At 42.5% G+C, this 15911-nt stretch overlaps 1 protein-coding gene and 1 long non-coding RNA gene across 2 annotated transcripts in view; one reads left to right on the top strand and one right to left on the bottom strand.

Annotated features, from left to right (window-relative positions):
- Positions 1–15911, top strand: part of LOC149108180 (uncharacterized) — a 217721-nt gene that overhangs the window by 160480 nt on the left and 41330 nt on the right. The gene's annotated exons all lie outside the window — the stretch shown is intronic.
- LOC149108181 (uncharacterized) lies at positions 2517–3190 on the bottom strand. The gene has a single exon (XM_089295181.1). It carries the CDS (start codon positions 3178–3180, stop codon positions 2617–2619), a length of 564 nt encoding a protein of 187 aa, XP_089151307.1. The 5' UTR covers positions 3181–3190; the 3' UTR covers positions 2517–2616.

Below are 15911 nucleotides of genomic sequence, written 5' to 3'. Positions count from 1 at the left end.
GATGATAGTTTTAATGACATTTGCCATCTCCCAGTAGATATTACACTGTGTTCGGATGCCTCCCTTATGGCTTGGGGTGCTGTCATGAATGACACTTCAACAGGAGGACGATGGTCACCTTCTGAGGGTGAAAATCACATCACCTGCCTTGAGCTTTTGGCAGCCCTTTTTGCTTTAAAATATTTTCAAAGTTCACTTTCAGGAAAGCATTTGAAAATTATGATTGACAACACCACCGCGGTTTCTGTCATTAATAATATGGGCACGTCACAGCAATAAATGTAACTCAATTGCAGTTCAAATTTGGGAATTCTGTATGTCACATAATATAATACGGCTCACTGCTGCCCATATCCCAGGCTCCTCTAATTGTAGAGCTGACAAAGAATCCAGAGATTTTTACTCTGAGGATGCTGAATGGATGATTGCCCCCACACTACTGGGCAAAGTACTGGATGCACTTAATTTCAAACCAGAGATTGATCTATTTGCATCCCGGCTTAACAGACAATTTCCTATATACTGCTCTTTCAAACCAGACCCAGATGCATCTTACATTGATGGATTTACTTTCTCATGGTCTGATAAACACTTTTATTGTTTTCCCCCTTTTAGTTGCGTTCTACGAGTGCTTCAAAAAATCATCCAGGACAAAGCAGCAGGGATAATGAGAGTTCCAATGTGGCCAACACAACCATGGTACCCAATTATGACGTCCCTTCTTTTTCTTCCACCAATCACCCTTCCACCATCCAAGAATCTTCTGAGTCTTCCTACATTTCCAGAGGCAAACCATCCACTGCACAGAAAAATGAGTCTCCTCATCTGTCTACTATCAGGCAACAACTCGAGGGTCTAGGCTTCACATCCAGATCTATTGCCGTGATTGTTGCATCCTGGCGGGAAGGGACGTGACAACATCAGACCTACCTCCAGAAGTGGCTGGAATTTTGTAAACAAAAACACTGCGATGTCTTGTCACCACCCCTACCCCTTACCTTGGATTTTTTGTCTATGCTGTACGAGAAGAGCTAATCTTACAGCGCTATCAATACGCCTAGAAGCATGTTGTCACCAATTTTACAACTCAACATCAATTCCTCTATTCCATCTGGACAATTACTTACTGTTCGACGGTTTATGAAAGGAATGCTCGAGCTTCGTTCTGCGCTACCTCGATACAAATCGATCTGGGACTTGAATATTGTATTTAATTATTTTCGTGGAAGATCTGCAGCCCCAGAACTCAGCTTAAAGGTACTCACATTAAAGCTGACATTTCTTCTGAGCCTCCTAAGTGGACAAAGATGTCAGACAATCAAGTACTTAAGTACTGACAACATGGAGCTGACAATTGACAAATGCATTTTCCAGATTACAGACAAAGTGAAACAAACTCTATAGGGACCCATATTCCACCCCTTTCTTTTTTGCTTATCCAAAGGATAAGAAGTTGTGTATTATCTCCCATCTGCAAGAGTATCTAAAAAGAACGACCCCCTTTAGAAAGGACAGCAAGCAATTGCTTCTAAGTTATGTAAAGCCACATGGCCCCGTCAGGAAGGACACGATCTCCAGATGGTGCAAGTCAGTGTTATCCTCTGCAGGGATTGATACATCCAAGTTTAAAGACCACATTACAAGAGCCGCATCGTCCTCCCACCTTGCAGATAATAACATAAACATTAAGGTCATTCCCCAGTATTGCATTACGCATCCCTACAGTACTACGCATAATTTAACGCGTGCTTAGCGCGCGCGCATTAAAAAATGGGGGCTTTTTCTTTACGGCTGGACCTCGCCATAGAGGTAAATCGTCATTTTCCCGCAAACGAGTATGGTGACCTATCATTTTTTTCTGTTGTTTTGAACTGAGTAATAAATCTCTCTGTGTAAAATAAATATGGACCAATTCTCGTCGGAAACGTGAATTTGGCAAGCAATCGTGACTACCATCATGGTGCTATTATAAGGATTTATTGGGTATGAACAAGTTGCTGTTGCTCCTAAACGAACATGGGGACCCCTCATTTTTATTTCGAAATTTAAGTTCCTATAATATTGTAACGCGCGCGGGCGACAACAACTTCCAGTCAAGGAGTCCAACAGCCAACGGTTTAATTACTCGACTCTCAACGTTTAGCTTACTCGTACATGGCAAGTCTACTAACGTGAGTCCCTTATTTACCCTGTATTACGAGTACATTGCGCATCCCGTACTCGCCATATAACCGTCTCTTAGTCTTAGAACTCGTGCGAGTATACATTCAAAAACAACCGTTATACATCTTAGCACGCGCATCATAGCTCGTGCAATCACTATATCAGTTTCATTACATTTCCCCCCTCCAATAAAAGAGATGCGTCCTCGCATCAAGGGTCATCCTAAAGCCGACAACGGTATTTTACATAATCAAAAAAAAAACAACGACAAAGGAGAAAGCATTAACTTGAAAAACATCTTTCCCGAAAACTCTAATGTAATTTTGAACTGTTGGAAATGTTTTATTTAAACTTAAATGGAACTTAAATGTAACTATGAACCGTTCCAAATGTCTTGATCAGACTGAAATGGTAACTCTTGACAAATAGCATTCCCGGGTCCAACTTCCAAATTCATTGGCTCAACATGTGCCTTTCGTGAAATGGTTTCAGGCGGTCATGGTGTACAAACTTGGGCTTCCCCTTGGGGGTCCTCTGGATTCGATAAACTACGTCCGTAACTTGTTTGGTAACTTCCCCGGGACCCTCCCATGGAGTTTGCAGCTTGGGGTTTCTGCCATTCTTGCTCTGAGGATTGTACAACCACACCTTCTCTCCCTTCTGACAAGAATTTGCTCGAGATCTCTGGTCATATAATCGCTTCTGTCGTCGGCTCGCAACGTCCAAATTGTCACGGGCAAGCTGGTGTATTTTTCTGACCTGTTCCCTCAGGTTCCAGGCAAAGTCGGTGGAATCTGGTGGTGTGACTAGAACCGGAGGAGAACCGAACATAAGATCTACAGGTAGCCTGACATCGCGTCCAAACATTAGCTCGTTTGGTGTACAGCCAGTGCTTGCATGTATCGCAGACCGATAAGCCATGGCCAAAAGAGGTAGTAACTGATCCCAGTTCCGCTGGTTTTCTTGGACAAAATTGGATAACATAGCCTCCAACGTACGATTTAGTCGTTCCACCATCCCGTCTGATTGTGGGTGCAAGGGTGTTGTCCGAGTCTTTTCGATATCCAGAAGCCTGCAAACTTCCTTAAACAGCACCGATTCGAAGTTACGTCCTTGGTCAGTGTGAATTTGCAAGGGAAACACCAAACCTGAAAATAACCTCAGTGACCAAGAGATGTGCCACAGTTGCTGCGGATTGTTCAGGCATGGCAAGTGCCTCCACCGATTTCGAGAAGTAATCGATAACCACCAAAATGTACCGATTTCCCTGGTCTGTTTCCGGCAGAGGGCCTAATACATCAATGGCGAGCCTCTCAAGGGGTGCCCCCACATTGTAAACTTGTAGTGGAACTTGAAACTTTTTCTGCGGCTTTCTTCGAGATGAGCACTTAAAGCAGTTTCGTCACCACGCCTTTACATCACGGCTACTTCCACACCAGTAGTACCGCTGCTTGACACGCTGCAGGGTCTTCTTCACTCCCAGATGACCAGCTGTCACTGAGTCATGCGGAGACAACAACACTTGACAACAACACTCTCTTGAAGACTCTTAGGAATGACCAATTTTAAGCTTCCCTCTTGCCGGAGACTTGCGGCCTCCCACTTGCAGTACAGAATCCCTTCCTTCAGGATACGTCTCTCAAACTGTGCCCAATAGCCCTTAAGCTCTGGAGAAAGAGAAAAAATTTGCTCCCACTTAGGTCGCCCCTGTCCAGATTCCAGCCAGCTTATTACAGGTGATAAAATGGGGTCGCATCGTTGCTCATTTTGTAGTTCCTCTCTCGTTATTCCATCAATCCATAGTTCCATTTCTTGAGAGGAACCTGCTCCTAAATTACGTTCCCGACTTCCATTCCTTGTACCTGCACCACAGAACGAGCCATCATCGGGCTCGCGCCTTGCCTCGATTCTGTCGTAAAATCCACACTCACAACGACCGCATGGTTTCCTCGACAATGCATCTGCATTCCCATGCTTGGCTCCCGGACGGTATACTACTTCATAGTCATAAGTACCCAGGATTTCTAACCATCGTGTCATTTGTCCTTCCAAATCTTTGAAGCTCATCAGCCACTGCAAAGCTCCATGATCAGTTCGGACAGTGAATTTTCTTCCGTACAAGTAATGGTGGAAATGGCGTATCCCATCTACCACAGCAAGTAATTCACGCCGTGTGACAAAATAATTTCTTTCCGCTTTTCTTTTCTTTTTCTCTGCTGAAGAATGCAATCACTTTTTCAGTGCCATTTTGAACTTGTGAAAGGACAGCTCCGATTGCCACCCCACTTGCGTCAGTATTCAAGATAAACGTGTTATCAAGGGCTGGGTATGCCAGGACTGGAGCTGAGGCAAGATTCTCCTTTAAAGTGCAGAAAGCCTTATCACAAGGCCTCCGTCCATGAGAATTCCTTTCCACTCTCAGTCAACTCGTGTAGTGGCTTAGCAATGTGGGCATATTCATAGATGAAACGGCGATAATAGGACGTGAGGCCAAGAAAACTCCTAACGTCCGCGACTGAGCGTGGAACTGGCCAGGCACTGACAGCTTTTGTCTTACTTGGGTCAGTACTCACTCCATCTCCACCTACGACATGGCCCGAAAAAGGTAACTTTCCTCTGGAACAAAACACATTTCTTTGGGCTGAGCTTTAGGTTAGCAGATCGTAGCCGTTCAAAAACGAGTCGTAGGCGCCTCACGACCTCTTCAAATGACTTAGCGTGCATAATGACATCGTCCAGGAAAATCAGCAGTATTTGCCGAGGTAAGCCCATGAGAACCCTCTCCATCAACCTCTCGAATGTGGCCGGAGCATTGCAAAGACCAAAGGGCATCACATTGAACTGATGCAGGCCAGAACCTGTGGAAAATGCTGCCTTCTCCTTGTCCTTTTCTGCCATCTCTACCTGCCAATAACCACTAGCTAAATCCAATGTACAAAACCACTGCGACCCGGACAGCGCATCCAAACAATCTTCGATCCTCGGAAGTGGATAAGAGTCTTTAACAGTAACCCCGTTCACCTTTCGGTAATCTATGCAAAAGCGTATCGCTCCATCTTTCTTCTTCACCAGGACTACGGGAGAAGACCATGGACTCGATGACGGCTCAATAATACCTTTGGCCAACATCTTCTCTACTTCTTCCTCCGCTTTCTCTTTCAATTTTAAGGGAAGTCGCCTCGGTGCTTGCTTGATAGGTTTCGACTCCCCTGTGATAATCTTGTGCAGGGTTATGCTGGTGCGACCGAAAGGGTTTGTAGAGGTAGCAAACACATCTTGATATTCGTTGAGCAAGTCAGTCAACACTCCGATTTGTTCATCATTCAAGCCATCCATACTTCTATGCAGCAATTCCTCCAGCTCTACGGGCAGAGATCGCTGCTGATCTTGCTCTTGGTTTGCGCATTCTTTTGGTTGACATCCTCGAGCAACTCGTACCTCAGTCTCTGCCTTCTGAGCGTTCCTGAACCACGGTTCTCCATCTACCTCATTGCTATCTACTGGTTCGCAAAGCGCTGCCAGGGTGTTTTTGTAGACCCGCCTTGGATATGACGTAGGGTTGAAAAGACGAATAGGGATTGGACCATCCATTTTGACAAGCGATCTGCCTACCAAGAGTTTGCTGTGCTGAACAAAATCCAATGTAGGTTCCAGAATTGCCAGACCTCCATTACACTTGTCTAGAACCTTTGCGGCTGCTATCATTTCACTATTTGCTGGGGCTAACACTGTATCCTCGACTACCACCCTTAAGCATTGATAATTGCTAGGCTCCCTCTCTTCTGCCGGTTTTGCTTCAGTTCCACTTACACTTATCAACTCGGGGATGAATAGTTCCAGCTGGCCTCCAGGAGCTGTAATGATCTGACAACCATACCGGCGCACAAAATCCATACCCAAAATCCCTTCCAGCTCTATGTCTGCAATCCACACCTCCTGCAGAGCCCGCTTGCCTTCTACTTCCAATTCGAATGTCCCCTTGCCGCAAAACGGTTTTGCACTGCCATCGGCTAAAATCATACGGTTCTCGACTTTCTCAAGCACTGGTCGCCTCGGTGCACTGATCTTCTCCAGTACTGCTGGGCTCAAAATCGTTATATACGAACCCGTATCCACCAGAAACTTGACGTCCACTCCCTCTACCTTACTGGAGATGTACAGTCCTAGCTGATCTTCATTTCCACGCAGAGTACCAGCTCTTGGATACAGGGGCCGTTGATAACGACGCGGGACCGAACTTAGGCTCTTTGGTTCGGTCCGCCCTCGTTTCCCTGGTTGTAACAGAAATTTGGGCAATTACGCGAAAAATGTCCAGGCTTGCCGCAGTTCCAGCAATTTCCTCCACCGACATTTCTTGGGCCCCACGAGCTAGCGTGCTCCATTCCAGGTAGGACGCTACGAGCAGGACGTTCAATTTTCTTCATGAAATCCTCCATTAGACGCCTCTGCTCTTCTCGATCTTTCTTCATTTCGGACAATATCTTGCTGATGGATGAATCGAGGAAATCACGTTGTTTGTCTGAAACTTGTGCGCCCACCATATTCGCAGTCAGTCGGCCTGGTCTGGGACGTTGACGTTCAGATATCTGAAATGCCTCCACCTCGGTGGCTATGGCGAGGACTTCTTGTATCGTTCCTGGTCTAGTTTGAAGTATTTTCCAGCGGATATCCGTATCGCTATTGCATCGACAAAGTAGTCCCTTTCTAGAACTTCCCGCACAGATAGGGGTGCTTCCGGATATGCTTGCCTTACGAGTCGCTGGATCGCCTGTGCTAGGTCTGGAAGTGATTCGTCCTTTCCTCTAGTGCCGCTTTTCAGTTGTGATCTAAACACTTCCATCTTTCCACCGTTACCGAACCGCAGCGACAACGCTTCCCTGAGGACCTGATAATTTCTTCTCGAGTTTGCGTCCAAATCAGCCAGCACGGCCTGTGCACACCCTGACAAACTCGCGGCGAGGTAAATGGCCATTGTAGACGTATTCCAGCCATTTAATTCTGCAATCAGTTCGAATTGAACTTGATAGTCGTCCTAAGACGTCTTTCCATCATACGGCGAAGGCGTAATTAGTGGTTTTGCCGCGAGAGGGCGGTTTTCCACGTTCCTACGGCCAATTTCTGGTTCTCGTGCAGTTCCTAGAAGAACTTCCGGTTCTCGACCACGCAAATCGTCTTCCGGTTCGCCGCCAGGTCCCGCGCGAGCCGCATTATCTAGCCGCCATATTTTTTCGTCGAGCCGGTCGATTTGTTCTTGAAATCTGTCGGCCATTCGTCGCTCCATGTCTTCACTGGTACTCAAAATTCTGTTGCCCAATTCCTGGAGAGCTGACATAAACAAAGCTGGTGATTCTTGACCGAAGGAATAGCAACCATTTTCGTTCGGAGTCGTCGAATTCTGCACGACGTCCTGTTCCACATGGAATTCTCCACAATAACTTTCTTCTACATCCAACTGGACTTCGCAATAACTCCGATCAGCCGCTGCCATCCTAAAGGAGCTCAATGTTCAAACAACGCTACTAAACTAAACTTTAACGGTCGCCTGGATCACGCCACCAACTAACGGCAACCACAACTAACTAGGGCAACCAATAAACAATGTCCGAAAATGGAGGCCGGTCGTTTCGCTTACAGGATGATTCGCCTACAAGTCGATTCGCCTACACTTAAGACGATTCGCCTACACGTTCTGAGATGTTTCGCCTACACTGAACTCGATTCGCCTACACGATCTGAGATGTTGCACCTACATCGAAGCTTACTTTTAAAATAGAACAGAAGAATAAAGTTTACTTTAACTCAATGGTATATGTGTGTTATCGAATTAATTTTCTCCGAAGCGGACAAGAAAACAGCGCGCAGACTAAGATCTAGTTCTAGTCCGCTTAGTTAAAACAGTTTCATTTTCTCAACAATACCACTTTAACAGTGACCCGCGTAAGGTACGCGTAATTTTTTTTTGCTTTGTTATTAGCTTATACTGTCACACATTCGCCGCAAGCCGATTTTCTTAACAATAAGTGTAATTTTTTCTGATGCGCTCGTGATCAGGACAAGCCGATCGATCTGCAAATTGTAAAAGACAGTTTATAATTTAGATAGTTTATTAGCGGCTCGGGTAAGGTATTAAAGTGTGACTTTTTTTTCCGTATTGTTATTAGTCTTCTATTGTTTATACTTGTGACTATCTTGACAGTGAGAGCTAATTAGTGTCCCGCGCAAGGTAGGTGTGATTTTTTTCTCTTTGTTTTTTTTTTTTAACAGAATAAATCAGTTTATTTTAACAAAAGACGTAAACAACATTAGCATTAACCAATTAGAAGACCAGGAATTCGATCCTTCTCGAGTAAGGGTCCACCTATAAAAAGCCCCCCCCCCCCCAAAAAAAAAAAGATTCGCAGTTATCGTTCTCGTAAACCTCCAACAAACGCTATCAGAAATTATTTCATAAAAAGGAAAATGTCACATCTGTGTATCGCATGCAAAAAATTCGTTAACTCCCTTCAAGAAGCCCTTCTGTGCGATGGCTGTAATAAATGGCAGCATAGGAAGTGCAACAGCGGAGTAGCTCGAGACGTCTATCGGAACGCAGTCCAAACTGGCAAAGACATTCCTTGGAAATGCGAACTTTGCGCTACTTCACGTGACACCGTACTGCCCAACTTTGAGAGTACCAGGAATGAAGGTAACTATGAATATCATTGCTTTCAGGTTAACTTTATGAAAAGAAGTGGCATGATTTAGTTATTTAAGAGCCAGTTCCTGTAAATACCGAGAATGAGATGACAGTCGCGAAATTTTCGATTCTTCATATTTTGCCCAAATAACCTCTGTAGTGAGTTGTTTTCGAAAATACCATTCAAAGGTCCGGAAGCGCTTTAGTTTTTTTGAAATCGAGGAAAGTTTGAAAATCGCCATTTTAGCTGCCTGACGCCGCCGAAAATGGCCGAAAATTGTATATTTTCTTTTCGCTCGTACAGATCAACGCAATGACATCTATCAATATACTTTGGGTAGCTCATAGTGCATGTCTTGTTGTTTCTAAAGCTTTAATTTGATTAGCAAAACCTCCAAGTTTAATAATATTTTAGGCCGATACAAGTACCTTCATAGAAGCTCATAAGCGAAATGGCTAATGTTAGCTAATTTCAATACCATCAAAAGTCCATTGGTACATTGAATTTGAAGTCGAAACTAAACTTTTCTGAAAGCCCATACTCTATATTATGTTGTGTGAAAGTCTCTTTGGCGGCCCGAAAAAACTAACCCCTCGAGAGACATAAATGTGTGGTACATTTTTGTAAATTCGTCATTCGTGAAACCAACATGGAACTTGGCCAGCTACCTTCATCAAGAACAAAAATAAGCGAATGGAAACCTTTTTCGACAATAAGGATACTTCTAATGTTTTTTTTCCCTTTTAGATTGACCACATGATTAACTTTTGCAAACATTTGCAGTTAAATCAAAATAGACGCTGCTTTTGGTACATTGTAATGTAATGCAAATTTATTTCGATCACCGGCACGCGCATATCGCCCGAAACTGATTTTCCTTCCGCCTACTGTATGTTTCTTTTTGAAGGATACAACTGTAGCACACATTATTCGTTCAATATCGGCGGTTTTAACTTTTGTGGAACACCCATGGCCACAGCCAAACTTGACTTCAAGTGCATTTTGAAACGTGAAGTTTGAGTAAACAATCGGTTACAATTGCATCCATCATGTTTGGTGTAAATATTCGAACACAACCATTTCATGCAAACAGGTACACTCTACTTTAAAAATAACCGTCTCATCGCAGCATTTCTTGAAATACTGGTCTGAGACCAGGTAATGCCGATAACAAAGCGCGAGCAGTTGACGAAACTTCATGATCAACTGTCGAAACGTTGTACTTGTGGAATAAGCAAGATGATTATATTCAACCTTTGTATTTCTTACCCGTGTGCTTGCAATTCTTATGGATACAATTGCCCCTGTCTGTTACCACCAGATTTATAGATGAATCGTTCGTTTCCTATCACTTAATATGGCACATATCTCTGAATAAAACACATACTGTGACATCATTTTTCTTGGAGTGTTCCAACAGGCGTCCGCCAATTGCAAAACGTAAGCAACAAGACAGAAAACTACAAAGGCTTCTTCGTCAATCGCACTACGCTGTCCAGATTTCTTTCTTACAAAGTTTCCAGACTTTGCTCTCTTTTAAAATTCCAAGACTTCGCCGTTCTGTTGGCCAGTCCGAATAACTGTCATGACGTTAGTTGAGTAAGTACTTAACTTTGTTTGGTGGTTCCGGTTCGGAAAATTAGGCAAATGTGGATTGCGTGACAATTGGCCACTGTACCAGATATGTCGATATCTGACGTTTTGCAAAGTGAGTGAAGATGGCGACGGACCTCGAGGGGAGGGGGACACCCATATAAGAAGGACGCGGGTGCTTCTCAAAAATTTTGATCCCCTAAGAGGTACCAAGATCCTGTTTCTTCTCCTCGAAAAGATACCAATTCTTACATAACGCATTATCTCCCCGCGTCATATTTTTTTCGGCTCAATACCTTAAAAGGCATCGCAAAAGCTCCCGCTTTGGACCTTTTGAGGCTGAACACCCTGAGGGCTACTAAAACTTCATTTTTAACCCCTATAAGGTACGACGAGCTCCCCCGCCCCGGGGGGCGTGGACAGGGAATCCAAACTGCTCCTTGCTCGCCTCGTGTAGGGAGGGTGTTTTCTCTATGTCTGCGTGAAAAAATGGAAACTACAGTCGAACCTGCACAGCCACTTCTCCACAAAGGACCACCTCTCTGCAACGGCCACTTTTTTCATTCCGGCGGACGGTCACTCTTATTCTAATCTCTCTACAACGGCCACCTCTCCACAACAGTAACAGCCACTAAAACACGTCCCAAGTGCCAAAAAAACCTCTTCACAACGGCCAGTTAATCAACGACTGATGAACGCTGTCCACAAAACCCCATTTTTTATTGGACATGGTCACGAAACTTGATCCATGCCGCAGATCTTTGGTCTCTATATCTGTTTGGTTTCTGTCCTATTGATATATTTTGATTGTGTTACGAATTTACATGTTACACTAAGCCTTTTTTAAGATAAAAATGTTGAAACCCAGGAAAATATCGGTGTCATATTTCACCCCTACTGATACCGCTCCATAACGGCGACTTTCCTCTGTCCCCAAGGTGGCCGTTGTAGAAAGTTTCGACTTTATTACCGTTAATAAAAAAACCCACCCTTCCTGTTGAACTTTAAAATACAGGTATATTGCTCCAGGGTTTTGGTATAGAAATGCACCAGGGACATGACTGGGGTGGAAAAAGAAGGCCTAGGAGGCAATAGTCTTAAATGGGTACGTGTTGAGAATTTACGTGCATATTCACTCCTGTTACCGGTTCTTTTTTAAACCTATATAAACTATACAGTTGAACCTCCACTAACGGTCACCCCTCCACAGTAAACTCCTCTCTACAACAGACACATTTTTTTTGTCCCGGTGGACAGTCCATACATTCGCTCTTATTTTTGCCTCTGAAATGCGCAAAATAAGGCTACAATTGCTGGTTTTCAGTGTCACGCCATTCAAAATAGATCAAAATAAAAATCAAAACCGTTTAATAGATTAAGTCCAGAATCTGGGAAATGAAAGAAAGTAAATATGCAAAGACTCTCGCCAAGATTCTTGTCACAGCAATTTTTCTTATGCAAGATATGCGGAGAAACTTTTTTACCCAAATTTATAGATATTTGTATGGAGACGTCATGCTAGTGCCTATCCGTATGGGCACCAACATGGCGGCCGGAAACCAACAGAAACATCTGTCACTGAGTTTTGCTACAAAAGCGTGAATTTATCCCTCGAGGAGCTCTAAAACATTAAAATAATACTTTTTCTAAGACATGAACTTTTCAGATAGCCAAATTCCCCGAAATAAGTCACTTTTTTAACCATCATGACGCCGTCATGTAAATGCCGCGTCACGCAAAAGCTTCGAGATTCAAGCGTAGTGTATCACAAAACCAAGAACCCATTCGGAGCTAAACTTTGTATGAATATTAGTTTTCAGCTGCTCTTATACATCTTTAAAGTAAAATCTCAGGAAGATCAATAGTTTTGTAGTTTGAATTTTAGTGACGTCATGTGAAAACCAGCTATACATAATGCCTAACTATTTTATACCGCCTAATTATTGATGGGAAGTTCGCTAGGTCAATAATTGTGAATTCTCAAGGTAAAATAAAGGAAAATTTTAGCACTTCTGAACGTCCGATTTTTGGAAAGCGCCCATGTTATTGTCTATATAGTTTAGCAGAAGGCAACAGGGGCGAATATGTATGTAAACTCACACCGCGTATCTAAGATCTAATGCCCTCTAAGCCTCCTTTGTCCTTGTTGTATTCCAGCCCTATCACCGGTGCATCTCTACTCAAAAAGTACGAACGACAAACATGTATTTTAATGGTAAAAAGGAAAGGTGTTTGCACAACTTTTGTGAACGCGGTAATACTTTCCATTAATCTACGTAGACATGCCGTGATAGCAGGACCCGCGGACGGCTCTGTCAGTTCGTCGAGTTCTGTCCTCTTGCAGAATTAAACAACACCCCCTTCCCCCTACATCCTTCAATTTCGTCCAAAAATGTTTATTTAGGCTGACCGTGCGAACCACGTTTCGCTGGCCGCCATGTTCACCCACTTTGGACACTTTGCAAGTGGCCGTCTGTCACGCAATCCACATTTGCCGGATGGTCTGAACTGGGACCACCAAACAAAGTCAAGAACTTACTCAACTAACACCATGACAATTATTCGGACTGGCCAACAGAACGGCGAAGTCTTGGAATTTTAAAAGAGAGCGAGAAAGAAATCTGGACAGCGTAGTGCGATACACCGATTCCAGAAAAAAACCGGAAGTTGCACGCAAGCGAGGCTTAATAGCCCTCGAGCTTTCAAAATGGCGGACGAAATGCTGGGGAAGAACGAAAAAATTCGAATGTATGTAGGTTAGAGCTACTTGTCTGGAGCAAATGTGGTAAAGAAAAGGAAAAGAGTTGGACACAAGTGTTGTGCGGCTGCAAACTCTAATAATCGAAGCAAAAACCGACCTGATTTATCATTCCACGACTGAGTTTCCTTCGGACAAGCTAGCCAGATAAACAAAGAAGAAAAAAGTGGGAAATACTTATGCAAAGGGGAGATGTCTATTTTACCTCGGTAGGAAATAATTTTTGTTTTTCTGAGCACTTCTTGCCAAGTGATTTTAAACTGAGTACACTTTTTGAAACTGGGAGCCGTACCCTCGGCGTTCCCTTGGGCAAAAGTTGATGAGGAATCTCTGTGTAGAGCAAAATATATGATGTATCTGAGTCTGGCATATGAATACCCATCAGCTTCAATCAACTTAGGAATTAATCAGTTTTCATGCCTCTGAGGTAAACAAAAAATTTTTCCCAAAAACAATGTTGAATGTGGAAGGACATTAGTGATTTAAATACAGCCATTGATGAATTTTGAATATTTTTTACTCGCTTAATATTTCAGCAAGATCTGGCTTTTAGGTTTAATGTTTCAGAACTAGTAGTGTCAGATAAATTATTGCATGGGCCAATTTCCTGTACTTGATGTTGGGGAGCCAGTCCATGAATTATTTACCTGAAGTTTTCCTAGGCTGAATTTGAAAACATAAGGTACAGAATAGACTGCAGAGAGATAACAGGTCAGACACCCAAGACCTGGACATCCAAAAGTGAACTTTACTCTGAATAAGTCTGACAACACATTTTAAGGCCTAGTAGGAATTTTCCTTAATGTCGTAGATTTGATAGACAGCTTGTACTGGCAAGCAGGAAGGTTATAATCTTCATCCATTCTATGCAACCAAGTAAATCAGAACTGACTATAATTTTAATGCCAATTTTCTAAGGAAGACTGTTTTCCAACCATGAACCAGAACTGCAAATGTAAGAATACAAGCTGAAATGGCTATTAGGAGAATAAATGGATGGCATGTATTTGATGGTGTAACTCCACTAAGGTTGTGTAGAGTTGTTAATCAACCCTGGATAGTGAGCTATTTGCTTGTAAACTGGCAGAAAAAAGTTATCTGATGTTTATTTGTCATTTGGTAGTGACTTTAAACAGAGTACATGATATTGTTCATCAGTGGTAATTAAATATTTGGTGATTTCCACCATACTGAAATTGTGCATTATGTGGCTTCATGTTCTATTTTCTGGTACAGGGTGTAACATAGAAGGACACATGGTAGAGCTGGTGTATAATTTTGCTAATAACATAAAAGTGCAATTGAATTTGACCTCATTGAGAATTTTCTACACTGTATGATCTTATAGATTCCCAATTGTTTTGAACTATTTTGAAATATTTATTCAAATATTCATCACCAGAGAAAAACTGGAAGTAGCTGAATTTTCTCATATTAGATGCTGGACAAAATTTTTGGACCTTTCATATACATTATTTATTCTGGCTTTAGCAATAATCACATCGTGTAAGGCCATCTCTAAGCATTAGGTAAGCCAATTCATATATAATATATTTATCTTAAATTGTTCAATATTCTTTAGCATCTCCTTCCACCATTCTATGTCCAAGGCATTTTGCTCATTAAAAATTTGCAGTTACTTTCAATTTATAGCCAGGACATTCCAAAGTCTGTTCACAACAAAGAGTAGTTGTTGTACATTGTACATCATAAACTGAAGTTCATATGACTCTTGTTTACTTTTAAACCAGTGTCAAACATTTTGCATATTGATTTTGTAAGGCAATCTTTCAGGGTCTCACTATCCATAACAATGACATTCCTAGCTTAAATTATTTCATGGAGATTGCCCTTACTTGGGTCTGTAACCTCAGTCCAGCTGGGGGACCCTGGGGAGGCCCCCAAAATTTCCCTTTTCTCTTGAACAAAAAAAAAAGAATTTTGTTACTTGCACCTTCGTCGATCCCTGTTGATACATTATTTCAGTGTACTTGTTCATTACTAGTTGCTAGTTTTCTAGGCCATCTTTCATGGCATGTGACTGATAGTCTTTGTTACACTGTAGTACACGTCACTGATAATTTTATTGGTGATTTGACTGATGAATCAGCTTTGTGATTGCGTCCTACCCTGTAACGCAATGATGCTGTCACTGTACCGAACCCTTGCTTATACCATTCTTGGCGAGTAGATCGTGGTCTTGTTTGATACTCTGATTAGCATCTTTTGAACTTCTAAAAGGATTTCCCTTTATTCTCTAACACCGATTGTTAATTTATGAAGAGAGATTGGATGTTCTCAAACTTGAGAAGACTGAAGTGGTCAGTAAAAAATGAATCAGCCGTAGGAAATTTTTTAAAGTGTTTTGTTGCAATATTCCCGATATGCGACACAATTTTAAAATTTACTTCCGTATGTTCTTTCGATCTCTTGCTGTAGCTTTAGTAAAGCATTCTTCGGGTCAGGGTTGTAAACTTTTACAATTTTCATTTCATTCAGATTCTTTTTCCTAAACCGACCATGCACAAAGTTCTTTTAGGCAATAAAAATGGTGAGAACAGGTTGTTTTTGCGCATATTAGAGATCGAGACAATCGAAGGATGGAAAACATACCCGTCTAAAAGTTCCTTTATTTTGCCCCTTTGATTTATACGGCGACTTTTAAGCCAGAATTTCGATTGGCTGAGTGTCAAGTTTTCAATGTTCTTCGCTCACACTGA

Source organism: Orbicella faveolata, unplaced genomic scaffold (assembly GCF_042242905.1).
Source record: "Orbicella faveolata isolate gen_17 unplaced genomic scaffold, um_ofav_v1 contig_26, whole genome shotgun sequence".
Taxonomy (NCBI): Eukaryota; Metazoa; Cnidaria; class Anthozoa; order Scleractinia; family Merulinidae; genus Orbicella; species Orbicella faveolata.
This window is presented reverse-complemented; position numbering and strand designations above follow the sequence as displayed.

Excerpts from the sequence above, each read along its gene's own strand:
- LOC149108181 (XM_089295181.1), bottom strand. The coding sequence starts at position 3,180 with ATGGTGGAACGACTAAATCGTACGTTGGAGGCTATGTTATCCAATTTT.